The sequence below is a fragment of the Trichomonas vaginalis genome, chromosome II, assembly GCF_026262505.1.
Source record: "Trichomonas vaginalis G3 chromosome II, whole genome shotgun sequence".
Taxonomy (NCBI): domain Eukaryota; phylum Parabasalia; order Trichomonadida; family Trichomonadidae; genus Trichomonas; species Trichomonas vaginalis.
This window is the reverse complement of record NC_067204.1, coordinates 16,001,262-16,026,535: the sequence shown is the minus strand read 5'-3', so window position 1 is coordinate 16,026,535 and position 25,274 is coordinate 16,001,262. Positions and strand designations below refer to the sequence as shown.

Sequence of the window (25,274 nt, the reverse complement as noted above, 5' to 3'; positions counted from 1 at the left end):
TGAGTATGAATTCTCCAAAGCTATCTCATATATATATTTTGATTAAGGCAATATCATCTGATAAAACTAGCGTGATATTATAAAAAAATTGGATAAATAAAAAGAAGAATTTGCCATGGTAAGAATGATAATGGTTTATAATCATATATTGATTGATAATTTAACTACGAAACGCCCCAACATACTACAGCTAAATAAGTCTTAAAAATGATAAATATCTCAAAAATTCAATCGGGAAAAAATTTGATCTCAATTTTTTGTGAGAGTTTAATTCATAAAAAAGTGTTTCTGCTCAGAATTCGTGACCAATTGTGGTCTCAAAATTTTGAAGAGCATCAACATTTCATTTTTAGATATGTCTGTTAAGAAAGACTATGCATCTCTCTCTGTTGCCGCTCATAAGGAATGGCGTGGCAAGATCGAAACAGTTGCCCGCTGCAAGGTAGAGGACAAGGAAGATCTCTCCATCGCATATTCTCCAGGTGTTGCTCAGCCATGCCTTGAGATCCAGAAGAACCCAGAGCTCTCCTACGAACTTACACGCCGTTGGAACACTGTCGCGGTCATTACAGATGGTACCGCCGTTCTCGGTTTAGGTGATATTGGACCAGAAGCCGGTATGCCAGTTATGGAAGGCAAAGCTTTACTTTTCAAGCGCTTTGGTGATGTTGATGCTATCCCACTTTGCATCCGTTCCAAGAATGTTGACGAAATCGTCAAAGTTGTTTCCCTCCTTGCTGGCTCCTTCGGTGGTGTCAACCTTGAAGATATCTCTGCTCCACGTTGCTTCGAAATCGAGAAGAGACTTCAGGAAATCTGCGATATCCCAATCTTCCACGATGATCAGCATGGTACAGCCATCGTTACACTCGCTGCTCTTCTCAACGCTCTCAAGATTGTTGGAAAGAAGATCGAGGACGTCAAGATTGTTACATCTGGCGCTGGTGCCGCTGGTATCGCCATCATCAAACTTCTTGTTGCCGTTGGCGTCAATCCAAAGAACGTTATTTTTACAGACCGTCAAGGTGCTATCTACAAAGGCCGCTCTGGCTTGAACGACATCAAGGTCGAGATGGCTGAAATTACAAACTCCGAGCTCAAGCAAGGCACACTCGGTGATGTTATCAAGGGTGCTGATGTTTTCATTGGCGTTTCTGCTCCAAGAACACTTACACAGGAAATGGTCAAGTCAATGGCCGAAAAGCCAATTGTCTTTGCCATGGCTAACCCAACACCAGAAATCATGCCAGATGAAGCTAAGGAAGCTGGTGCTATTGTTGTTGGTACAGGCCGTTCCGACTTCCCCAACCAGATCAACAATGTTCTCGCCTTCCCAGCTCTCTTCCGTGGTGCTCTCGATGTCCGCTCTTCCCGTATCACAAACGAGATGAACATCGCTGCTGCTCGCGCTATTGCTTCCCTCGTTTCCGATGCTGAACTCACACCAGAATACATCCTTCCAAAGCCATTCGACCCACGCATCAGAGAAACAGTCTCAAAGGCTGTTGCTCAGGCTGCTATCAAGTCTGGTGTTGCTCGCATCCATGCTTAAATAAAATTCTGTCGTTTTCCTTTCCTTAAATTTGATTGATTTTGTTTAAAGTGCCAAAAAGAAATATAAGATCCAAGATATAATGATCGATTTGATATCTTGTGAGTCAATTTTAAGTATTTTAAATAATTTTTCTTAAAATTTCATAAGTTTTTCTAGTTTTAGTGAATAATAATGATTTTTATACAAAATAAAATATATTCACCGATTAAAATTTACTAAATTTTTCCAAGAAATTCAAATTTTTCAAAATTTGTCTGAAATTTTAAAAATTTCATTTAATATAATTCGACACTTGAATTTTTTTTGGAAAACAGATGACGTGAAAAATCAGATTTATTTGGGATGTTAAGTCCATTTCTTCTAAAATTTTGGAGAAAGATAAGATAATGAATTATTCATTTTTTATTTGCACGATGCATGAGAAAGGGACAGACTAGCCCATTGTCACTTTTTAATTTAGCAAATGAACGCTTATGGAGTGGAGTTTTTGGGTAAATCTGATTTGCTTATAAATGAAATAAAATCAAAAGAAACCATATTGGCATTATATTATGCAAAAAGAAATGATCTTACTTAGTACTTTTAAAGTTAATTTCAGAAAAAATTTGACACAATGGTATCCGGCACATACAAATGGTGTACAACCAAAATATAAGTTGGTTTAAACATATATTGCTATATCTCATGATCTTACTTAGTACTTTTAAAGTTAATTTCAGAAAAAATTTGACACAATGGTATCCGGCACATACAAGTGGTGTACAACCAAAATATAAGTTGGTTTAAACATATATTGCTATATCTCATGATCTTACTTAGTACTTTTAAAGTTAATTTCAGAAAAAATTTGACACAATGGTATCCGGCACATACAAGTGGTGTACAACCAAAATATAAGTTGGTTTAAACATATATTGCTATATCTCATGATCTTACTTAGTACTTTTAAAGTTAATTTCAGAAAAAATTTGACACAATGGTATCCGGCACATACAAGTGGTGTACAACCAAAATATAAGTTGGTTTAAACATATATTGCTATATCTCATGATCTTACTTAGTACTTTTAAAGTTAATTTCAGAAAAAATTTGACACAATGGTATCCGGCACATACAAGTGGTGTACAACCAAAATATAAGTTGGTTTAAACATATATTGCTATATCTCATGATCTTACTTAGTACTTTTAAAGTTAATTTCAGAAAAAAATTGACACAATGGTATCCGGCACATACAAGTGGTGTACAACCAAATCTTCGACTCGATGAACTTGTCATCGAGTTATATTCCAGTGTTGTTCCTTCATTCCTGATTAAGTTGCAAATTAAAGGTCTGGATTCAGAGAGAAGTGTTAAAGTTATCAAAAAAGTCACAAGAGATTTCGAAGAAATGACACAATTTAAAAAAGTCGAATGCATCAGTATGCTTGAAGCTGTTCAGAAAGGTCTGAAAAATGATACACTTGATCCCAACATTGTTTACTCAACATTAAAAATATTATTGCAAAGAAAACATTTGATTTAATAAACATTTAATTTATTATAATTAATTTTTTATTACAGTATAGTAAAAAATGCTATAAATAAATTATTATATTTTATTAAAATGTGACTTTTAATAGTAAGTGAATAAAATAAATCAGGAATTGGGAAAGAAATAAGGTTAATTAAAAATAATGAAAATTATATGGCATTCCAAACGGGAACCGCGGTTGGTTACCATGGATTTCCGTCACCGGTCACATTTTAAAGATTTTTAAAGCCTTATAAAAATATGCTTTGTAAATCATTTTTTGTAAATCGGCAAAAATTTGGTAATTTTCTTCAACTAATAAATCTGCGAATAGCATTTATAATACAAGAACAATCTTTTAAAATGCGTTTGATTCATTTTTGTATAATTTCATATAGGCACATATATTCTTCCGGGACTTTCCGTGATTTTACCGTAAAATCATTAGTTTACACCAATTTTTCCGTATTTTGAATAGTTTACTGCACTTTTTCCGTAAAATTGAGTTACGGGAATCCGCAAAATTTCCGGACCTCATTTTTCATAGAATATAATAATAATATTTGATAAAAAGATATATTATTTATATTTTTGATTTTTGAATTACGGAAAAAGTGAATTGTTAACTTGATTTTTTTATATGGTTAATTTTTCAAATGATATTATGAAGATCTAAAATATTAAAAGTAAAAAATTGAATTACGGAAAAAGTGAGGTCAAAAGTGAAATAAATTTGCAGAACAATTTTCATTGAAATAAGACATTGAGTATCACACTTTAGTGAATCAACATCTATAAGAATGAAGTGTTTTGAAGCTGAAATAATATTGAATAGAAATTAATTTTTTCTGAAATTTTGAATGAAATTATGGGAAATAAAAAAATTACTAAATATTGTATTCATACAAATATATTATTTTAAAGGAAAAATAGATGCTGATAGAAACGATGAAAAATTTTGAAAACTTTACAATTAATTTATGTTCGTTAACCACAGAGCTTGCAATCCAAAGCTCACGTTAGACTACAAGAGTCATGAAGTCTCATACTAAGGGATATCCAACATATATTTTAATAATCTAATGTTTGTGACAAATATTCAACATAAAATTAAGTTTTCGTTTCGTTACAAGGCATTCATACTTTGGAGATATCATATTTAATGTACAGAAAAGTTAATATTAAACAATACATGCTAAAGAATTAATAAATAAGATAATAAAATAAATTTATACGTAATTACTTTCATTTAATATGCTTTATGCTGTATAATATTGATTAAGAGGCATTAAAAGGTTCCATAGTCTGCTTTTATAGGCAGGATTTTTGATAAAAATTTAAAATTTTGAAAAATGATGAGAAAAGGAAAAAAAAGGTAAATGAGAGCAAGAGGAGGGAAAAAAAAGAAAAGAAAGGGAAGGGAAAAATAAAAGAAAGAAGGACATATAAAAATTTAGATGCGCATTCTTAATGCCGAGGCGGCTTGCCGCCGAGGCGCGATTTTTTTAGGCCTCTACGGTAACCCGGCAATGTTTTTTTAAATCTTGTACAGCCCTAGAAAATTACAAGTTTAAGGTTAATGAAAAAGTGACAATGGGCGAGTTTGTCCCCCACTCCACGATGCATCCATTGAGATGTGAATAATTGAAATCGAAAACGTATATTTTAAAAAATTCTATTTATTTGCAGCACAAAAAATCAAAGATAAAATATTTAAACTTCATTTTCTTCTATTGGTGGCAATTCTTCGACAGGAGGCATTGTTGTATATGGATTTGATTTGTAACACATCGAAATCACAATATAGATCAATGCCAATACACAGAATACTGCGATATTAACAGAAATTACCAATTTCATTGGAACTACTGTCTTAGCTACGATGTCTATATCAGAAACATGTGCCAACATAGCTCCTATAGCCCATGACAAGTCCACTCCATTGATGTCATCTAATTTCCTGATTTCATTGTTTCCATCTTTGAAATTAAATCCCTTTTGAAGCAAAGTGTACTGATAAGCTGCACAATAGCAGTATGTTGGAGCATATTCCAATGATTCTTTGCCCTTCAACTCTTCTTCAATCTTCGACCATTGTTTGGAACAAAAAGAAGTTCCAGCTTTCTTGAGTTCTTCCATTGAACTTGACTCAGGAAGACCAAAGAAATTGTTAACAAAGTACAAATTTGCCATACCGACGAATTTACTCTGGCCAGAAATTCCTGGAATGTTTACGGTCTCGAAATGTGGGCCATCAATGAGTATTTTCTTCGTAAGTCGAGCGCATTTGTCGAAATCACCTGTTCCATGTACGGTAATATCTTCTTTTCCTTTAATTATAGTTGTATAATTTCTTGGAAAACAAGGATTGTTAATTGTATTCGAATCAGTGATAGCTGATATCGCTTTAGATATTGATTTTGAAGATACATCTACGCCATATCCGAGATATGAGTGAGAAAAGATCCGAATTCGTTGTTGACCAACTTTAACAAGAATAGATTCATCAAGTTGCTCGCTTTCGTTAACTTGTAATGCAATCTGGAAGGATGCACCTCCTAGATCTATGGATCCTACGTATGGCTTTTGATATTTGAAATTTTCAAGGAGGTTATTGACAGAAAGCCAGCCATAAACACCTTCTTCAACTCCAGAAATAACACGGAAATTGTTTCTTTTGACTAAAAATAATGAATTCTTCTTGAAATAATCATAAACTTGCGAAAATACCTTTTCTTGGTTATCAACAGATAGTAATCGCATACCTGCTGTAGCGTAAACGTAAATAGGCGTTTCTTTGGCTATTTCTGGAGTTAATTTTTTCATGAACATATCAATCATTGGTTTAAAGATATTCTGTATAGCTTCGGGGTCTTCAGCAGCGCTCGCGAGTCTGATTTTTGCTTTATATTTCATACGTTTTTCTCCATCGAAACATTGTGAAACTTCAGGGATCAAATCTATGTCATTCCACGTATATAGGAAACCACGTGTACCAGAAGATCCTGCATCAACCATTATTCCATATCGAGTTTTGGAAAACGTATGTGCGAAAAAACTGAAAAACATTTTTGACAAAAATGAACTTTTCGAGAGAATAGAATGCCAGAACTGGGTTCCTTATGTATCAAGTTCTCAAACACTAAGCAAAATATTCCCTTCTTTTGAATATATTCAGATATTTGTCTTTGCTTCGAATAAAAAATTAAATTAATTAAAATTGTATTGACCAAAAAGCTTTATGTAAGATTTTATATATTAAGTTTTGTTTAATAACAATGTAATTCAAGATAATTCATATTGATATAAAAAATAAAATATATCAAGAAGTGCTTTTGACTTATTTAGCTTCTTGAGCATTTTCTTCTTCTGCATAATCTTCTTCCTCTTCGTATTCAGAAGCATCCGAAAATTCTGGAAGATGGCTTGGATCTTTTGTACGATCGAGTCTTCTTCTGCTCTCGAGAACTCTGAAACCGAATATTGTAAGTGGTGGGTTCTTAACAGCTGGAATCTTTAATTTGAGGCTTGGATCTGATAATAAAATTGCCGCAAAATTAGGACCAAAGGCAGCACCATCAATTCTGGATACTTCGTAAGCCTTTGGGATGTATACATCGCGGCATCTTGGGCAGAAAGCGAGGCAACCGGAGACACCCAAATTTGTAGACATTCCATATGGAATGACGGCCTGCTTTTCGCATTCAACACGTGGGCATGTACCGAATACTTTTCTATTGTATTTGTCAAGCATTTCTGCAAGACCTTCCGGTGATTGAATGTATCTTTGATGGACGAGTAAATACAAGTTTTGAATTTCTTCTGTGAATTGTACATCTGAATATAACTTTTCATCCATATCTTCCTCTTCGACATCTAAAAGGCAGTTTAATGCCTTCTGATAGTGCTTAAATAAGTTCTGAAGTCCGAAAAGATTGAAAGGATCATCTAAATATGCTTCCGAAACGTGACAAAACCAGTTTTTGAACTTCTTTTCTGAACAAAACTGCGAAATCCAATCTTCATATTCATCTTGACTTTCCTCCTCTTCTTCCTCCTCTTCGGCCTCTTTACCGAGTATATCGTAGTCATCGGATGAGTAGTAAGAGTATGAATAGTATTCTGAACTCTCGGCCATTAATGTAGAGCTGAAGAGTGCCACTTTTTGTTTCCAAAAAATTCTATTGTCGAAAAACCACGATTGCGATAATAGGCATAAAAATAAGAAAAATACATTAGTGAATTTACACATAATCGATATTTGCTGTTCGTAAGACTTTTCGCTCATTAGATACAACACAAATCTAAGGGCGCGTAAAGGATTGGCGTCCTAAGGCGTCCTGATGTAAACTATTCATTTTTTGAGAAGTTTACACCATAATTGAATAGTTTATGGCGTCCTGAGAGGAGATTTCAATGGGTATGGCGTCCTAAAAAATAGAAGAAAATGATTTTTTCTCGATTTTTCTAGAAATTGAATTTTTTAAAAAAGAAAAAAATCAAAACGTATACATTCAAGAAAGACTATAAATGAAGATTTTTCTATTTTTTTTTTCATTCTAAAACATCTTTTTTTGGATAATTTTTTTTAATAAATATGTAAGAAAGATTGAAGAAAAAGTAAATTTACTTTAAGAAAATTCGTTTTACATGATGTAAGACCCATAACAACTATAAATATTCAATTATTTAAAATAAAAAAAGAAAAACAGATTAAATGTATCTCACATCAAAATCCATTGACCTAAGGATGTTAAGTTTCTGTTTTTAAAAGTTGATATTTTTTTTAATTTTAAGAAAATTAATAGCATGTTATTAGACAATAGGAGTGTAATGATATTGACTAAACAGAAATGAGAGAATAGAGATATAATTTTGATAAGCAATATTGCGAACAAATTCTGAAGTAAAATCGCGATCAATAATTGAAAATTACGATCATGTACTGAAAAATGACGATCGAATTGAATGAATAGAATTATATCTAAGAAAAAATAAATTGTATTTAGAAGATGAACAAAGAAAGGTGTATGCTAAAAATCATTTAACAATAAATGGAAATAAAACGAAATTGTTAAAAGAAAAAAATGAAAATTGTTAAGGGTGCACACGAGAGGATCATGTAAACTTCAGAATTTAGAACCTTATTTTTAGGCATTATCTTGGCTACCATATTTAGGCTCGAAAAGCAAAAAAATATTCAAAAAATACAACTTGAGTCCATTATGACCCTTTCATGGAGTTTTTATCCGCTAGTATTTTCCCTTTGAATCTCTTTACAATTCGAAATCAAATTCAAAACTCAGTAGAAGAAAGGAAGAATCGACTTACTACGGTTGTAATACGAATAAATACATATATTTAATTATTTTTATTTACATAATAATTGTTTGAAGCTCATATTCCATCAAATTTTTAAATAAAAACATTAAATGTTGAAATGTTCATATATTTTAATTAGGTTTTGGCACTTTATTGAGAGAATTACTACATACATAGTCGAACTGAACTTGATATTTTGAAATTTAAATTATTTATCAAAATTAAAATTTAACTTGAAAATTTATTAATTATTTAGTAATATTTTGCATAATTCTAAGTAGATTTTGTAAAAAATCAAGAAAGAAAAAATTTTAACGTGCTTTATTTTTTCTTTTTATAATAATACATATTATTATATAATTAACATATTCATAATGTTTCACCCTTTCAAAAATATAATCCTCCTCCTCTCAAATAAACGTACATACGGGTGGCCTCTTTTTTCAAAAAAATTAAAATTTGAAAATTTTGGGCTCAAATATTAGAGATTTTTTCAACCTTCAACGATATATGTTGTCTATATCAGACCTCCTTTCTTTTTTGATACTTAACATTGTTCCTAAATCTTAGCCGTTAAGGCTGTTCTGAAAATATTTTTTTTTCGAAAAAATTCGAAAAAAATTCTTAAAATTCAAAAATCCCTTAATTCCTGAGGATTTTGGAAAAAAGTTTTTACATGAACATGTGTATATTATATGAAGTATATTGATAAGGTAAAAATCAAATTTATTGCATATTCATCGAGAAAATAAACTAACGAATCCCTCAAAATTGAGAGGGTAATCCTCCTCCTCTCAAATAAACGTACATACAGGTGCACCCTTAAATAATATATTATTTTTAGTCATAAGAATAAAAATATAGTAGTTATAAAAGGAATTAGACTTCATATATCAATTCTTTTCTCTGTAGATGTGGAACGTTGCTTTTTCGATCTCTTTCGATGAACTTGAAAATATAAGTTATTATCGCTGAGAATCCTTTCCGAAATAGAGCTTTACGTTTAGGAGGATGTCGGATGAATTTTGTTTTTATTGTTTGATTTTGTTGTTATGGAAGATTTTTTCTTATTTTTTCAGAATTTTGCTTGCTATTAACTGAAACTTGTTTGACGGCCCAACAATAGCATTTGTAGTAGGAAGAATTCCCAATAACGAGCGCATTTTCGATAATGTTTTTCAATATGATCAAGAAGGTCCAGCTTATGTTCTAGATTACTAGACATTTGATTTGTAGAAGGATGGTTTTGATTTTCTGGTTCTAAATCTGTAGAGTCTGCAATATTTGAATTTTCGGAGCGAATTGGAGCATCTGAACCTTGATTGTCGGCTTGCTCAAAATTAGTTTTGAATTGGAGTGGATGAATTAAAATCTGGATGATTTAATGTTTCATTAAATAATGCCATAATTTTTTCTCTTTTTCATTAATAAAACTTAGTGATCATTGTATCTTTATCTGTTAGATCGATCGATTTGAGTATATCTGCATCATGAACTGGAATATTTTCGAACAATGAACTCGATTCTATGGAACCATATGGAGAAATCTCGTTCTGAGCCAAAGAAAGATCACTTACGTTGTATTGTTTGATAGAAAAAATTGTTTTCTCAAGTTCTTTTTGAAAGCAGTCAAGAATATAATTTTTGTAGCTATCAGTGATAACGGTTTTTATATGGCGCTCGATCTTCTGGTTATTTTTGATGGCGTTATATTTATCTAATTGGATTTGAGATATCTTCTTAATAGATTCATAAATGTTTGGATGTTTTAACGAAGAAAATTCTGAATGCATATTCTCGAGGCAATCATTAGTGAATATTGCAGTTGCATTAGTTAGTATACATATCATGTGTACGGAGGCACTGCGTTCCACCGTACCCGTTATATGTGAATTTGACACTTTACAAAACCGTTAACATATATTTTACAACACAAACGACAACACTAACTTAACCTTAAATATTTACAAAACCACCAACCACTTCACCTCACTAACGTTTTCACAAATGACTTCACTACTGTAAAAAATAAACGTTCTCACTTACAAAAGTATTGCAACTCTTCCCATTGCTGTGCTTCACACAATAGTTCATATTCTTCAGTATCGCTGCTGTCGCTCCAATCGTCAGAGTCAAAGTCACTGTCAAAATAAATGTTAGTAAGTTTTGACAAAGCTAATGAAACACGTTTACCGTTTGTATCGTATGCTTGTATAAACTTTCCATTCTTCATTCCTTCATAAACGCTCAAACTAACTTTACCCTTTCTCCCTCGTATCTGATAGAATGTATTTTCACGAGGAACGAAGAACAAATTCTTGAACTCATGACCGTTGTAGTTTGTTATCTCAATAGTTTTCGTCATTTACATCCAAATAAAATAAAAAATAAAATAAAAAAAATAAACTTAAAAATTAATGATATCACCACCCTCACACGTATGAAAACATAGCACAAAAATAAATTTAGGTGAAGCGGTGAGATCTCACCTCTTTTTTCACCTGTTTTTTCACCCTGTTGAATTCATTGCTTTATAACTCTCTTCCTTTCTCCAACTCTTCTAACTTCTTCCTAAGTTCAGCAATGTTGTCCTCATGAAGTTTAATCTTCCTTAATATACCTTCTTTATCTAATGGTTGCTTTATCTTTCTAAACTGAACTCTACCATCCTTCATAGTATGAATGTAAAAACCTTCCGGAATAGTTCCTGATTTAATGTATTCTACCAAAAACTTTTGTTTCATTGCTTCAGTGACTTTATTTGTCATTTCAATCAAATAAAAATTTTAATATTAAATAAAAATAACGTTATTTTTTCAGTAAGGAAACGCAGGAGTTTTACGATTTATTTGAGGAGTAGGTTCTGGTTTAAATGTTGGAGTCGGTTTAGGAGTTGACTTTTGAACAGGAGTTTGTACTTCCATAGGTTCAGGAGTCATTGAAGGTTTTGCTTGTGAAGGTGTTGGAGTTTGTTTAACTTCAGCTACTTCAGTATTATTTACAACATTTGCTTTATTTCTTTTCAACATCATTACTGCTCCTGCTGTAGCTAGCAAACCTAGTGGGAGACCATATCTTATATAAGGACTTGACCAAATGCTATTTTTGACAGGAGCTGGTGGAACACCTAACCTTGGTGAAACTGCTCTTTGCCATTGTGCAGCTCGTAAGAAATATTCAATAGGTGCTCCATAATCGTTTGGTAAAGTTTGTTTCATAGATGGTGAAGGTTCACGAGAGCTTGATGAAGAACTCATTTATAAGCTTTAAAAATAAACGTTCATCCTTTATTCCTCACTGTCGTCCGTAGCTAAGTTATAGTCATCTAATCTTATTATGGGGATCCATTAGCACGCACCTGAATGGCAAAGCAACAATCCCTCATAAATCCAATAAGTGGCTTTGGTACATTTTCAGTTGCTAGTTCAATAGGTCCTTTAACAGACAATTTGTATGTTATTGGAGCAGTAGATGTTTGACCTTGCTGGAAGCAAAAGTCCACTTCTGTTGGAAAACCACATAAGAAATGTGTGTTGTCATAGCTATCCCATTTATGTTCCACACTACCATCATCCACCAATGACCTCATAACATCTTCATTAAATCCTATCATATCATTGTTTGTATTGCAAGCGTTCGCAACCATTTCATAAAATACAGGTCCATATGATTTTTCAGGTTCTGCAGGCATATTTCCATAAGCTCCCATGGAAAGCTGAAGATATTTAAACTTAGGGTTCTCAAAATTAACATAATAGTTGTCTTTCTTTCTAAATAGTGCCCAAATACTTTTAACATTAATAGGCGTATAAGCTGCTGTAAATGTTGCACTTGAACTATCTGTATTCTTTGAGAATGAACCGTCCATAGGAATCCAATCCATAACTTTAACAGGAAAACATAAAGCCTCGTTTGTATAATGTTCTACAAGTTCTGTATAAATGTTAGGGTCTAAAGAGAATGACTTTGGATGAATGAAACATTCATTAAAATCCATCTTTGTTCGAAATAGTTGCTGGGTTACAGTTGTAATAGTAACTGTTCCACTAGCTTCTACTGCCTTCGTTATCATAGTGAATGGTTCATTCCATGGAACAAATTTATTTGTCGGTGGATTTGAATCTGAAGCAAATGCAACTTTAAGAGTTGGATTGAAAGCAATGATATCATTTACAGATATAGATGTGCATTGTAAGGCGTCGCTACTGAACTTTACTTTAAGCTGAATGTTTCCTGCAAAAGCTGGAATAAATCGAATAGCTTCTAATGGAAGGAATCTTCTAACAGGAATTCTTAAACGAAGCTTAAAATCAAATGATTTTCCTGCTGTAATTGGACCACTAACAATTTGTCCTGTTCTGCATGTTCCCGAATGACTCCATACATCTTCATGTCGAGTCTTTGAGAAAACATCTACTTTCTTTATTTGTTCGGTAGTTTGTGAGTTTGAAGTTATATATGCTTCTTCTCTTGCGTTGTCTTGAGAATATACGATACGACCATTTGCAAGGATTTGATATCCAGCAACTGCATAGAAAGCGTCATCGAAACCAATCCAAAATCCTGGTGGGTTTGTTTTATTGGAACCTGAACCAATTTCTTTATCTACAATAAATTGACCTTCCATTTTATACGTAATGAATGTATTGTAAAGGTCCAACATATTTTCACCAGGAGGTGAGAGATTGAATGTTACCCATGTGTTATCTTTAGCAGTTCCAGGTTGTGATGGAATCTTTGCGTCAGAATATTTTCTATTAGTGTCACCAATTTGAACTGCATTGTCTATGATATCGAAATATGAGCGAATCTGATGAATATGCTCTGCTGGAGTAAATTCGTTTAACTGTTCGTTCTGCATGTATTTACTTCGGATAAAAATATATATTTACTTCATTATTCTCACTCTTCTTCTTGGCATTCGTGGTGGAAGTTGTTTCTTGACATTTTCAATGAACTGTACATTCTCTTTTGTCTCAACTTCTTTCACTGGCGGGTCAGGGTTCTTTGACTCGGTTTGTTTTTCAATGAAATTCACAAAACTTTGCAATAAGCTCTTGGTTCGTTATTGAAAGTACATCTGGCTTCTTTTCTTCTTGTTCTATTGACTTTTCAGTTTGAATAGAAGGCTTAACATGGACTTCACCCTTGCCATACACCTTAATGTTGTCGCTTTCTGCATTCGCTAATGGAACCTTTCTTTTTCTTACGTATATTTTACCATCTTTACTCTGACTTACGTAATAGAAAGGATGTTGTATTCCTCTGGCGTCATTTAATATAATAGACTCTCGCTCTGATTTTGACAAGCTCATTTTACATCGGTTAAAGTTTTAATTTTGTTTTTTATCTGCAGTCAAATGACTCAGACAAGCCCTACGGACAAGACCCAAGGGGTCATAGATGTTGAAGCATTGAAGAAAGAAATTCGTGAGCAAATTTTATCCGAACTGAAGGAACAAAAACAAGAACAAAAGCCAGAGAGACCAAAGAGAAAACTTAGTGAAAAACAACTTGCTGCATTAGCTGCTGGAAGACAAAAGAACCCACGTTTGCTGGCGAAGAAAGCTAGAGAAGAAGCTGAAGCAAAAGCTAAAGAAGCTGAAGCAAAGAAAGAGTAAATGGTTTATTTTTATCCGAATTAAATGTATAGACAAATACCTTTATCTGTTGCGTTCAGTAGTGAAAACCCTGACGTCAAAATAAAGGGGAACAGAGTAACGTTTAAGTTTCCAACAGACTGGATTGTGAACATAAATGAAGAGAAGTACATTGGCATAACATCTATGTATATAACACGTGCTTTCAGAAAGGTTGACTTTATACTTCAAGTCGAGATAGAAAATGACGAACAGTCTTTAAGCGCCCAAAACATTCACATATACAAATACTTTAAAGACGATACAACATTGTTGCAATGTATGATTTCATTTAATGAGATGTTCGAGAAAAAGTTCAACATTGAAGTACAAACTTTACAGCCTTTACGTGAGTTTCTTGCACAACTGAAGGAAGAAGGTAGTCGGCCACAACTTATAGACTTTCATTATGAATTTAATGAAAATGAAGATGGAACTCATGACTGTCAATTCATTGTATTCTCACCATTCAATGAAGTCGCTAAAGAGAAAGAAAATCCATTACGTATAAGATTTCAAATCTCTGAACCAAATGATGACTTCAAAATGTTTTCAATTATTATGCAATGCTTCCGAGGAAAAATGAATTTTCAAAGATTGTAACACCTGGCATTTGGGATAGAAAGCAAGCTATATTATATTCAAACTTAAGTAAGGGAGTTGAAAATGAGTTCATTGGTCATACAAGAACTTCACCACTGCCAAATCCTAAGTATTACAAGCTTACTGGCTTCAATCGTGAGTTTTGGATAGACATGTTCTCCACTCATGACCATAAAGCACCTGTTTTGCTACCTCCAGACCATAAGGACTGTCTCTACATTGAAGCACAACTCTTAAACTCTACCATCGCAGTATTGTAAATGACCTCATGGGCTTCGCCCTTGCCGCTAGCGGCTTATTTTTATCACGAATGACCTCATTGCTGACAAAAATAAATGACCTCAGAACTTCAACTTACGAATAAAGCTTGTTTTAGTCGTTATTGAGAAGTTAAACTTCTCGTCAAATGCAGGTGTAGCAGACTTACATAAGTCAAATCCAATCTCTTGACCGTCATAAAGTGCTTTAATTTCATTAAACTGAACTCAGAGTCTTTGTCAAATTTTCCTTGCGGAACCATTAAACCTTTATCTTCATCATAGAAACACTGAACAGAGTCAGGAAACATTTCATTAGCGGTTAAAGCAATAACATCTTGCTTCACGCCTTTCATTCTGCAGTGAAATGCAACTTCATTTAAATCATTCGTGAGTAAGTCTATGTAAGTCTTCTTTCCACAAAATATTGACTTGTATGCTAAACTTTGTTTTCCAGGTGTTATTTCTGCAAAGTCGCTATGAAATTGACCAAGGTTTTTACCAATGAGAACTCTTCCATAACGTTTCTCAAACTCTTCAGCTAAACGAGGGATATCTTCATTGTAGAGATGCATACTGTCGGTATCGCTATAAAAGATGTCCATTCCTAAGTCCTCAGCAGTACAGAATACTTCACACATTATTCTCTTCGACATAGACAGAATGTTAACACCAAGTGGACAGAAGTTAAAGTGTCTGCAAATACTTTTCGTTAGCTTGAAAATAGTTTTATCTGAACCATCCAAACCTTCGAACTTCACTATATGGTTGTAGTTTCTGATGGCATATCTTATAGCATCTTTGTCATTTACTATGGTTATTTTTGACTCAATAGGAGATAGAATAGTTTTGCCATAAATACTGTTCAGAATGAGCTTTATATTTTCTTGCAAAGGATTTCCTTCTTTCTTATACTTTAACCTTAACTCAAACAACTTCTTTACTTCATCTCTTATTCTAATATCTCTGTTTCCATCGTAATAGTATCCTTGCAACACTTCACATTTGACACCTTGATATTTTATGAGGTCTTGTAATGTTATATGGTCAACATACATTAAACAGCAAGTGTTTGAACTTCTGGGAACATTAAGTTCTGGATTTAGTTCAGGGTCACAAACTATTAAAGGAAAGTGTCTATGTATTCCAATCTCTGTTATCTTAATGAGAACAAAGAAGCCAGACATAAACTTTTCACCAATGGGTTCCTTTTGGTCGTCATCGAATAAATGTCTCATGAGATACTCTGTGCTTAACATTTCTTTCTTCATAACCTTTGGAATACCTTCTAAAGTATAAAGTCTTGCTATAGCGGATGGATATAATGAAACAGCGTCGAAATCAGCAATGAGTTTCTTTTCGCTCTTTTGTTTAATGTTATCTGACAACATACATCTTCCACCTTGAATGCATCTCGAAATAAATTCTCTTGGTTTATTTGAGAGGTCATATAAATTTCCATTCGGGAAGTACACTCTGTTCTCAAACAATTTGTTAGCAATAGAACAAATACTAACGTAGTCATAAACGTTTAAATCAAATTCTTTCAATATGTCATTGCGGAACTTAACAAAACCTTCTCTTAAAATTCTTACATCTTGTTTGCAATAAAATGTGCTATACTTTTCTAAGTCGAAGTGGTTCTCATCTATTCTGCAACCTTTGATGGAATCTATGTTCTTCATGAACGTATCTGCATCCTTGACAAACTTACATGCTTCAGAAATGACACCAGTTCTGTTGTCATTTGCTAACAAAACACTGCTGTAGTAGTTATATGGAAATACTTCTTTCGGTCCTGTTTGTAAGTTAAACATAGCAGGAAATAGTTTAAGCTTCTTATTTATAACACTGTAAGAGTCTTTTATAATAATTGCCCTTCCTTTATATAAGCCAGTTATTTGCATTGTTCGTGAACCTTTAATGATGGGAGTTCCTTTCACTTCTGTCATGTGTCTTAAGATGAAGTTTATATCATAACTGAGGTTATGGAAATATATTAAACTCTTGTCAGGAAGTCGTTCCAAAAATTCTGTTGCACAGTTCTGACCCCAAATGCTTTCACTCACTGAACCATCTTCATTGTCGTAACATATGTTAAAAGCTTTATGAAAGCCATCGGTACTACACTCAAAGTCAGCAAAGAAAACGTGCTCAGGAATGAACTTGCACTTATTTTTATTTACTTCTTTTGACTCTGCTTTCTTCTTCAGTTGTACACAATACTTTGGAGCATATGTCAAATCTTTAAATGGTGCAAGGTTCTGTTTATATAAGTCAGTCGTATATGTGAAAAGTTCTCCATAAGAAATAGGTTCGAAATATTTGCACTCCCACAATGTTTTCATAACATCCCATAGCGGTGTTGTTCTAATCATAACGAACTACTATTTGTTCTCTCTCTTTGTATATATTTTCATCTGTTTCTCAATGTTCATTCCACCACAAGCTTTGAGAATTTCTATATAGTTGCGAAGAAATATTTGTCATTTGGTAATCTTTCGCTTTAGCATGTAGTGGTCTTCAACAAGAAGTAAGTCAATAGTTCGAACAGTTTCACATTCTTTTGGTATGTATCTCTTTATTTCATTATGTCTTGAGTCATTGAAATAACCAATGGTAACATTAAATGCTATACCTGTTGCGTCAGAAATTTCTCTGTACTTTACTTTGAGGAAAGTCTCTAACACGAATGACTTCTTTCTCATGTGGTCAATAGTCTCTCCATCTACTCCAGCCTGAATGCAAGCATAAACGAAACAATTGTCTTTCTGTCATAAGTGTTGCAGTTCTTTTGTTCAGTTCATTGAAGATTTGGTAGCGTTCAAGATTTATAGGTAATGTGCAAAGATACTTCCAGAACTGACCGCTTCTCTTCTTATAAAACTTCTTTTCACCATTATCTTTCCAAAAGCTTTCTATAAGTGCTGGGTTTCCTGTTTGCTTAAGAGCTTCCAAAATGGCTTTCTGGTCATTTGTCAGTGTGCTTTCATCTCTATATGGTCTCTTTTTTGGTTTGCCTTTCTTTACATCTGACATCGTTAAGCCTTCATATTCTGTTAAATCATACATCTTTATTTCGGTAAGATTCTTTATGTTTGTCAAGAAGAAGTCATAGTGCATTTCAACAATACCTGCAGCATTTGCTTCTATCTCTGATATAAAGTTCTCCTTCAAGAGCTGATGTAGTAGTGTTCCAATATTATTGAGGTTTAACGTAGAACATTCATACTTTCCACCAAGTTTATAACATACATCCATCTCTGTTGTGAGTTTATTTTAATCTTCTCTAAGAGTCTCATGAAAACCTTACCGAAATGTTTGTGTAAGTAGTCTCTGTTTGGTTCATCTAAAGCTTCGATGTTAAAGTCAATGAGTCTATTGCCTGACTTCACATTTCTCTTCCTATTCTCTTCATCTTTCTTTAACCATCTCTCACCTTCTTTTGGTTTTGTCGTCAATGGAACGAATGACATCGTTAGCTTTGCGAACTTGTTCTATAGCACTTTTAAACATCTCTCTTCTCTGTTGTTTCAGTGTGTCGTCTCTTCTTCTTGTTTCACCAACGTTTGCATTTGTTATGTCAAACATCTCTTGACGAACATCATGAGAAAGAGCTTTACGAGTATGACCAACGTTTGCATCTTTTGTTATGTCAAACATTTCTCTTCTTACTTTCATGAGGTATTGAACGTCTATGATATAAGTCAATAGCAACGTCATTTAAAGGAAATGTTTTGTTATTATGAACTCATGAATTCTATCATAACTTATCTTGCACCATTATAGTCTTTAATGAAGTCAGCGAGTGCTTTTTTGTTTGTTGCGTAATGCTTTGCAACATCTATGTTAGCTTCTGTAAGAAGTTGTTTTATTTCCGAGTGTTCTAACTTAGACAACTTCCGATACATCTTTAGTAGGAAATAAAAAATATTTTTTTGAAAAAAATTAGATTAGATTTTTTTTAAGTTATTTTTCAAAATAATTTAATATTTTTTATTATAATGAAACACATGCAAGATTGCAAGTTCTTTTCATACAATGCTCTCGCTAATGCCATCAAGAATGAGTTCAATGCTTCAAACGTTAATGTTATCTTTAACAAGAAGTTTGTGAAGAATCTAAGTTGGTCAGTATGTCAGACCATTAGCTATCGTCATTGACCGCAAACGTTATACTTCACAAGAGTTAGCAGTAGTTTTGAAACAAAAGAGTTTCTTCGTGAATGTCAAAGATACTCATTATACTGTTATAAAGAACTCTAACATTGACTTCTTCAGTATTGCTATGAATCTTTCCGAACAGAAAGAATATAAGAAGTGAAACAAATGTGAAATATATCCTTCATCTCTGAAGACAATAACGAACAAGATGTTATACAGAAATTCTTACCAAAGGTTGAAGAAGCTTCAATTGACATTGACGAAGGAAGTTGAAATGGTTGAAGAAATTGACCTGAAGCTATTTAAGCAAAAATATATTTTTGGTTAGTCTTCATATGGATATTTTACAACAATTCCCCAATGTATAAACTTTTCATACGCTTTTTCATAAGCTTTATATACCTTCAGAAATTTTGCATAATCTTTAGAAGCATTTAGATATTGTTTAAATGCTTGTATGTCTTCATAAATTTTGCATAATCTTTTACATGCTGTTCGTTCTCCTCTTCTGTCATGAGTTCCGAATATTCTAAATTCATGTTCTTTCATATGAGATAAAATTTTATAAAAAAAAAATAAAATTAGCTTAGATTTTCATTCTTCCTCTTTGAAGTTATCGAAATACTCTGTTATTTTTTCCTTTAACAATGGTAAGTCTTCTTTGAATGTAAGTATTGTGCAACCTTTGATGTCATAGTGTGTTTGAGAAGAGTATTTTTGACAATTTCCTTTATTTGCTCATTCGGTGTCATTGAAATCGGTAAGTTTTCACGATAGAACCAGTTTCTGTCAGATTTGTAATCTTAGCAAGTCATAAAAGCTTTTGTTGTTTCTTCTCACTAAATGCAACATAACCATATCTCTGTCTTCTTCATTTTCCATCTCTTCAGTATAAATCATATACTTATAGTTCTTTTCCTTTCCTTTTGGTACTGAACGCGGTATTCTTTTCTGTATGCTTTTGTCTTTGGATTCAATGACTTCATCTTTTGCTTGAAGTTTCTTTTCCATCTGTTCGCGTTCTTGTCTGTGAATTTCGTCAAGAAGTTTACAAACATACCAAGCATAACGAGGTGAAGCCCACATTGCTACAACATTTACGAGAAGTCTATGAACATAATATCCTCTCAAACCAGGAGCCAAATTCTTGCGATTTTCGTACGGAATCTCTACCCTCGGTTTTCCGAGGGTAGCAAACATATGAGGAAATTCTTCTAAAAGTTCTTTTGTCTGTTGGTTTTCAAACCAATGATATGCTTGCTTTGTAGAACGAAGAGCGTTCAAAATACTTTGCATTTGGTACATGTCATCTTTGACCGAACGAATGAGACGTAACTGTTTGTTATACTGTATGTACTCGTATTCTTCATTTATAGCTTCATGGACTATAACTGTTGTTGTGTTCTCTGATGTTGTCATATCTGTCTTTACATACAAAATAAAAAAATAAATAAAAATAAAATTAGCGTTATTTTTTCTATCTTTCACAAAAGACCAAAAATAAACGCTTTACATGTATTTTTCAGCAACTTCGTCAAATAATTTTATAGCTTTATCTATCTCATCTACTTCAAACGTTTCTTTACCTTTTATGGGAGCACCATACATTTTCTCAAACTTTTCGAGTAGTTCTGTTTCTGCGGCTCTCATATCATTAACGAACACAACCTTGACTCTATTGACTGTACTGTCATATCTTTGAGTTATATTATATGTCCTTCCTATCTTATATCTTTTTGTGTTGAAGTCCTTCGGTTTCTGAACGATGTAAAGTAAGCCTTCACTGCAACGTTCCGTATCGAATGAACCATAAGTTATGAAGTTATATCCAACAACTGGGTCAATCCATAACAAAACTATTGGTATAAGACTTTTGTCGATGAGATATGCTGTAGTTCCATAGAATCTTACTGATATCATAAGCTCAGGATTTCTTGTCAAAATTTTCTGAGTTGAAGCATTTCTAACCCAGTCGTGTGTTTTCTTTCCAGATGGAAATATAATGTCTGACAAAGAAATTTGTTGTATTTCTTTGAGTATCTTACGTTTAAATCACCTATTCTAACCAATTTGGTGTCATTGTCTATCTTTCTAACTGTTTCAAACTCAATGTTTGTCATTTCTGTTCTTACATACAAAATAAAAAAATAAAAAAAATAGAACTAACTTTATTTTTTCTATCTTAAGGAAATTCATGAAAATTCACGAGGGTGAAAAAACAGGTGAGATCTCACCTCTTCACCTAAATTATATTTTTTGGTGAATTCAATAAAAATAAATGGTTCATTTACTCACAATATTTTTTTACAAAACGACCCCAAACTTTTAACTTCTTTTCTGCAGCTTCAAATGCTATCTTAGCGAGTTCATATTCTCTAAATTCTCTCTTTAAATCTTCTTGTTCCCATTGGTCTAGTTCGTATGGAGAATCTCTATAACCATAATATATCTCACGTTCATGTTCTAATTGTTTTCACACATTTTTCCAACTTCTTCTTCGAACAAAGGTTTAGCATTCTCCACTGTATCTTCGAGTTCTTCTTCATCTAACTTCTCATGAACTTTCTTGTCTATGGAGTCCATAATATCTTTGACATAAAATGCATACTTTACAGAGCACCATTCAGCAACAAAATGAACGAGGTCAGCATGTATGTAAATACCTTGAATTCATTCATAACGCCCTTAGTAAGCTCATAAAATGCTTGTTTTGAGGTTGAGCCACTTTTGGCTCGACCGTATTCTTTCAACCAAAACTCAAGAATTTCCTGCATTTTAGCACTATTGAGAAATCTTGTTTAAATGGTTTAACTTTCCTGCTTCTCTTGCCATCTTTGTTGCATTAATGTAACCATCCTTGTCTCTACGTAAGACTTCAATACCGTTATAAGTGCCTTTTGTGAATGTTTCACCATTAGATTTGTTCGTGAATTTTTTGCTTCGACTGACATTATTGTCTTTACATACAAAATAAAAAATAAAAATAATTTAAAACTAACTTTATTTTTTCTATCTTAAGGAAATTCATGAAAATTCACGAGGGTGAGAAAACAGGTGAAAAAACAGGTGAGATCTCACCACTTCACCTAAATTATATTTTTGGTGTAAATTTATGACAAAAATAAATGGTACCATTAATGATATCATGACTGTTCTCATTCATGTCTGATTTACATCTAATGAAAAGTTTAGAAGAATTTTCTTATTCTTTCTGGCATATTTTTGTCTTTCCAGTACTCCCGCTCTAATGGTCCCAGATGTGTTGGCTTTGACTCTCTCAAGTTCTTAGATGGTATAACATCTTCAACACCTCCTTCATATCTTACTTTATAAGTGTCATCGTTTGTGTTATAGCCAAGTATTTCAATAACCACTCCTCGCTTTGCTTCGTCAATGGTTTCAGCAAGTTTGCCATTACTACTTTCGACTAATTTATGTCGAGGATAAAACGCAATAGAGTCGTCGGCAGCTTTTATAAGATATCCATTACCTTGCGTAGAGTCTACGATATAATAATTTCGACTTAACCTTAAACGTTTCTTTGTCAACGGTTTGTCGTCAAGAACTACACGAACTTTTGTACCAGGAATGAGGGTAAATTGTGTTGAATTTCTGATATTTTGTGTTTGGCTTCGTTTCTTTTGTATATACTTTTCTTCTTGTTGTTGTGTCATTGAATTTGGTGTATGTCCTGTTGTAGAATGTGTTGAGGAATTATATACTTCGAGAAAATGTTTCATTGTTTCTTCGGTAAAGTCTCGCTCTTGGTTTAAATCTCTGAGAGTCCTTATGAAGCGGTTTATGATGCCGAGTATGTTATGGTTATGGTCTTCAGTAGTGTAGTGAGTTATGTTATGCTTAATGAGAAATTCTGTGATTTCATTGCTGAGGTATGCACTGTCTTGGTCTGATGTTAAAGTACTTGGGTTATGTTCTGATACAAACTTTTGTAAAACTCTTAACACTTCACGAGTTCCTTTATTTTTCATTGGATATGCATATGCTTTACGAGTGTTAACATTTATGAAGATGAGGAATGGTTTATGTCCTCCTTTTCTGCTTTGAATGAGAGTGTCAAATTGGTATGCGTCAGGAGTGTTGGAGTAAATTGGTAAAAAGTAGTCGTAAGGGTTTATTTTTGTTTGATGTACAACATTTTTGTCAAAGAACCTTTTCACTTCAGCTCTGTTAGTAAATCCCCAACTCTTTGCAGCTTCATTGAACTTCTTAAATGACCTCCATGGATGTTGTTCGAATACTTCTTTCAAGCTCATTTATGTAAAGTTAAAGATTTTAACCAACTCGTATCCAAGCGTGCATTGTTATATAAGGAGGCATATAATCTTTTCCATTACCTGCTGGGTCTGTAATACCAGCTACAACATGTGTATGATTTCCTGCAGTTCCACAGAAAATACCTGTGCTTGAATCTACTGGGTCAGTTGAAATATCATATCTATGCATTCCCTGTCTATCCGAACCCGCTGCAAGATTTGTATAACCTCTTTTTGTTATTGAATGTGAATGGTTTCCTTCCACAGATGTTCTTCCACTGAACCTATGCATATGTGAAGGAAGGTTTTCAATACCTATTTTCTTTGAACCTCCCATCTTCATTGACTGCGTATTAGTGTAGAATGGAAAACTGTCAACTATTTCATACCATCTACCACCAAATAAAGTGTTTGGATTTATTGGATTCATAGACGTATAAACAGCTCCTATAGGATATATTAAATCATATATGCTCATAACTCTATAAACATATTCTAAAGAACTTATGTCATTAAATACCATTTGGAATGTATCTCCCGGATGAAATGTTGCATTTGTTCCACTTTTATAATGTAATGTTAGTTCAATAGAATTATCCAAGAAAAATTCAAAAGTATCTGGTTGAAGACCTCTAACAAATTCAAATGGAGTTGCTGGTTCACCATTTATAATTTCTGTTGTAAATGTCATTGTATCTGGTTTCGAAAATTTCTTTGTTAGTTCTGCATCCACATAAGTTTTATCTGCTTTCTTATCTAACATTGTTGGTAGTTCATGTGCTTCAAAGTTTCTGGCATGACTTTCAATGTTCCTGCAACTCTTATCTAAACTGTTAAGAGTATCTTTTACGCTTGTACTTGGATTTTCTAATGGTGCACTTGAACCAAGGTCAAAGTTCAATATTATGTCATCAGCTCTAACAGTAGTGAAGGATTTATGTGTATGGTTCTTGTCAGCTTTACTGTCTAATGTAGCTTGAAGTTCATTTATATCGGAGATGTTGTGTTTATGAGATTTCAAAACTTTGTTCATTGCTTCGAGTTCAACTTTGTCAGCTTTACTTTTAATAGCATCTTCAAACGTTATTTTTGCCTTAACTCTCAAAGTAAATCTTGGTTCAACTAATACACCGTTAACATTGAAAGTAGAGGCATAAATTTCACCGGTATAACCAAATGCTTCTGGTGCTTTAGCTACATCATACTGTACAGTACAGCTTATGTCATAACCTTTAGCACGAATGTATTTATATCTTCTTTCATTAACATTTTTTGTCTTCGCTTCATCACTTCGTGTTAAATATCCATGGTAGTCCGTTATAATCTGTTCGTCTGAAGTTATATAATGAACATGGTTCTTGTCCGCTTTACTATTTAATGTAGCTTGAAGTTCATTTATATCGGAGATGTTGTGTTTATGAGATTTCAAAACTTTGTTCATTGCGTCAAGTTCATTTTTGTCCGCTTTACTATTTAATGTAGCTTGAAGTTCATTTATATCGGAGATATTGTGTTTATGTTCTTTATCTGCTTTTTCGGCTAATTTCTCTTCTATCTCATTTATTTCAAGTTCATGCCTACCACCACCTCCCGAAGAAGTATTTTTCTTCAGCTCTTGAAGAACATCCACTTCGCCATCTTTAGTGTCAATAATGAGACTTTGTGTTAAAACCTTTCCTGTCTTAATGGATGTTTGTAAAACTTCTTCTTCACCGTGTTCGGGGTCATGGTCGTCATCATATCTTGTGAAATCAGAGATGTTGTCATACATTAAACATATCTGTCTCAAAAGTTCTGCTATTTGAAACTGGAACGAAAGATATACAGAACTTTCATCATCTCCTAAAGTCAAGTCTGCTTTCTTAAGTATTTCTTGAATGTATGCAATGAGAACAGAGTACCTTGGAAAATATTCGAACAATATTTCATTAGCTGTTGGTTTTGGTGG

General features: G+C 33.2%; 12 protein-coding genes and 3 pseudogenes across 15 annotated transcripts, besides 6 other annotated features; 3 read left to right on the top strand and 12 right to left on the bottom strand.

The window, feature by feature from the left end:
- Positions 1-336: 336 nt before the first annotated feature.
- On the top strand, positions 337-1,744 carry TVAGG3_0553190 (malic enzyme; the record flags this gene model as incomplete). The annotated part of the gene is made up of 1 exon (XM_001297899.1): positions 356-1,552. The coding sequence occupies one exon, from the start codon at positions 356-358 to the stop codon at positions 1,550-1,552; it is 1,197 nt and encodes a 398-aa protein (XP_001297900.1).
- Positions 1,745-1,974: 230 nt separating this feature from the next.
- Positions 1,975-3,241: a mobile genetic element.
- Positions 3,242-4,438: 1,197 nt separating this feature from the next.
- Positions 4,439-4,684: a mobile genetic element.
- Positions 4,685-4,781: 97 nt separating this feature from the next.
- Positions 4,782-6,086, bottom strand: TVAGG3_0553160 (8-oxo-dGTP phosphohydrolase protein; the record flags this gene model as incomplete). The annotated part of the gene is made up of 1 exon (XM_001298945.1): positions 4,782-6,086. One exon carries the CDS (start codon positions 6,084-6,086, stop codon positions 4,782-4,784), a length of 1,305 nt encoding a protein of 434 aa, XP_001298946.1.
- A 322-nt stretch (positions 6,087-6,408) lies between these two features.
- TVAGG3_0553150 (protein kinase regulator protein) lies at positions 6,409-7,206 on the bottom strand (the record flags this gene model as incomplete). The annotated part of the gene is made up of 1 exon (XM_001298944.1): positions 6,409-7,206. One exon carries the CDS (start codon positions 7,204-7,206, stop codon positions 6,409-6,411), a length of 798 nt encoding a protein of 265 aa, XP_001298945.1.
- A 178-nt stretch (positions 7,207-7,384) lies between these two features.
- Positions 7,385-7,499: a mobile genetic element.
- A 670-nt stretch (positions 7,500-8,169) lies between these two features.
- Positions 8,170-9,212: a mobile genetic element.
- Positions 9,213-10,223: a mobile genetic element.
- Positions 10,223-25,274: part of a mobile genetic element that runs on past the window's edge.
- On the bottom strand, positions 10,429-10,755 carry TVAGG3_0553110 (uncharacterized protein; the record flags this gene model as incomplete). The annotated part of the gene is made up of 1 exon (XM_051238217.1): positions 10,429-10,755. The coding sequence occupies one exon, from the start codon at positions 10,753-10,755 to the stop codon at positions 10,429-10,431; it is 327 nt and encodes a 108-aa protein (XP_051096041.1).
- Positions 10,922-11,158, bottom strand: TVAGG3_0553100 (uncharacterized protein; the record flags this gene model as incomplete). Its single annotated transcript, XM_051238216.1, has 1 exon — positions 10,922-11,158. The coding sequence occupies one exon, from the start codon at positions 11,156-11,158 to the stop codon at positions 10,922-10,924; it is 237 nt and encodes a 78-aa protein (XP_051096040.1).
- Positions 11,207-11,647, bottom strand: TVAGG3_0553090 (uncharacterized protein; the record flags this gene model as incomplete). The annotated part of the gene is made up of 1 exon (XM_051238215.1): positions 11,207-11,647. The coding sequence occupies one exon, from the start codon at positions 11,645-11,647 to the stop codon at positions 11,207-11,209; it is 441 nt and encodes a 146-aa protein (XP_051096039.1).
- On the bottom strand, positions 12,787-12,931 carry TVAGG3_0553080 (uncharacterized protein; the record flags this gene model as incomplete). The annotated part of the gene is made up of 1 exon (XM_051238214.1): positions 12,787-12,931. A coding segment is annotated over one exon (145 nt), but the record flags the coding sequence as incomplete, so codon positions are not given.
- On the top strand, positions 13,751-14,011 carry TVAGG3_0553070 (uncharacterized protein; the record flags this gene model as incomplete). The annotated part of the gene is made up of 1 exon (XM_051238213.1): positions 13,751-14,011. One exon carries the CDS (start codon positions 13,751-13,753, stop codon positions 14,009-14,011), a length of 261 nt encoding a protein of 86 aa, XP_051096037.1.
- TVAGG3_0553060 lies at positions 14,330-14,892 on the top strand (annotated as a pseudogene). The gene has a single exon. A coding segment is annotated over exon 1 (563 nt).
- Positions 15,718-16,706, bottom strand: TVAGG3_0553050 (organellar and viral DNA polymerase type B; the record flags this gene model as incomplete). Its single annotated transcript, XM_051238212.1, has 1 exon — positions 15,718-16,706. A coding segment is annotated over one exon (989 nt), but the record flags the coding sequence as incomplete, so codon positions are not given.
- Positions 19,699-20,471, bottom strand: TVAGG3_0553040 (annotated as a pseudogene). Its single transcript has one exon. A coding segment is annotated over exon 1 (773 nt).
- TVAGG3_0553030 (organellar and viral DNA polymerase type B) lies at positions 20,562-20,972 on the bottom strand (the record flags this gene model as incomplete). The annotated part of the gene is made up of 1 exon (XM_051238211.1): positions 20,562-20,972. The coding sequence occupies one exon, from the start codon at positions 20,970-20,972 to the stop codon at positions 20,562-20,564; it is 411 nt and encodes a 136-aa protein (XP_051096035.1).
- TVAGG3_0553020 lies at positions 21,340-21,635 on the bottom strand (annotated as a pseudogene). Its single transcript has one exon. A coding segment is annotated over exon 1 (296 nt).
- Positions 22,602-23,326, bottom strand: TVAGG3_0553010 (integrase core domain containing protein family; the record flags this gene model as incomplete). Its single annotated transcript, XM_051238210.1, has 1 exon — positions 22,602-23,326. A coding segment is annotated over one exon (725 nt), but the record flags the coding sequence as incomplete, so codon positions are not given.
- On the bottom strand, positions 23,346-23,663 carry TVAGG3_0553000 (ATP binding; the record flags this gene model as incomplete). The annotated part of the gene is made up of 1 exon (XM_051238209.1): positions 23,346-23,663. One exon carries the CDS (start codon positions 23,661-23,663, stop codon positions 23,346-23,348), a length of 318 nt encoding a protein of 105 aa, XP_051096033.1.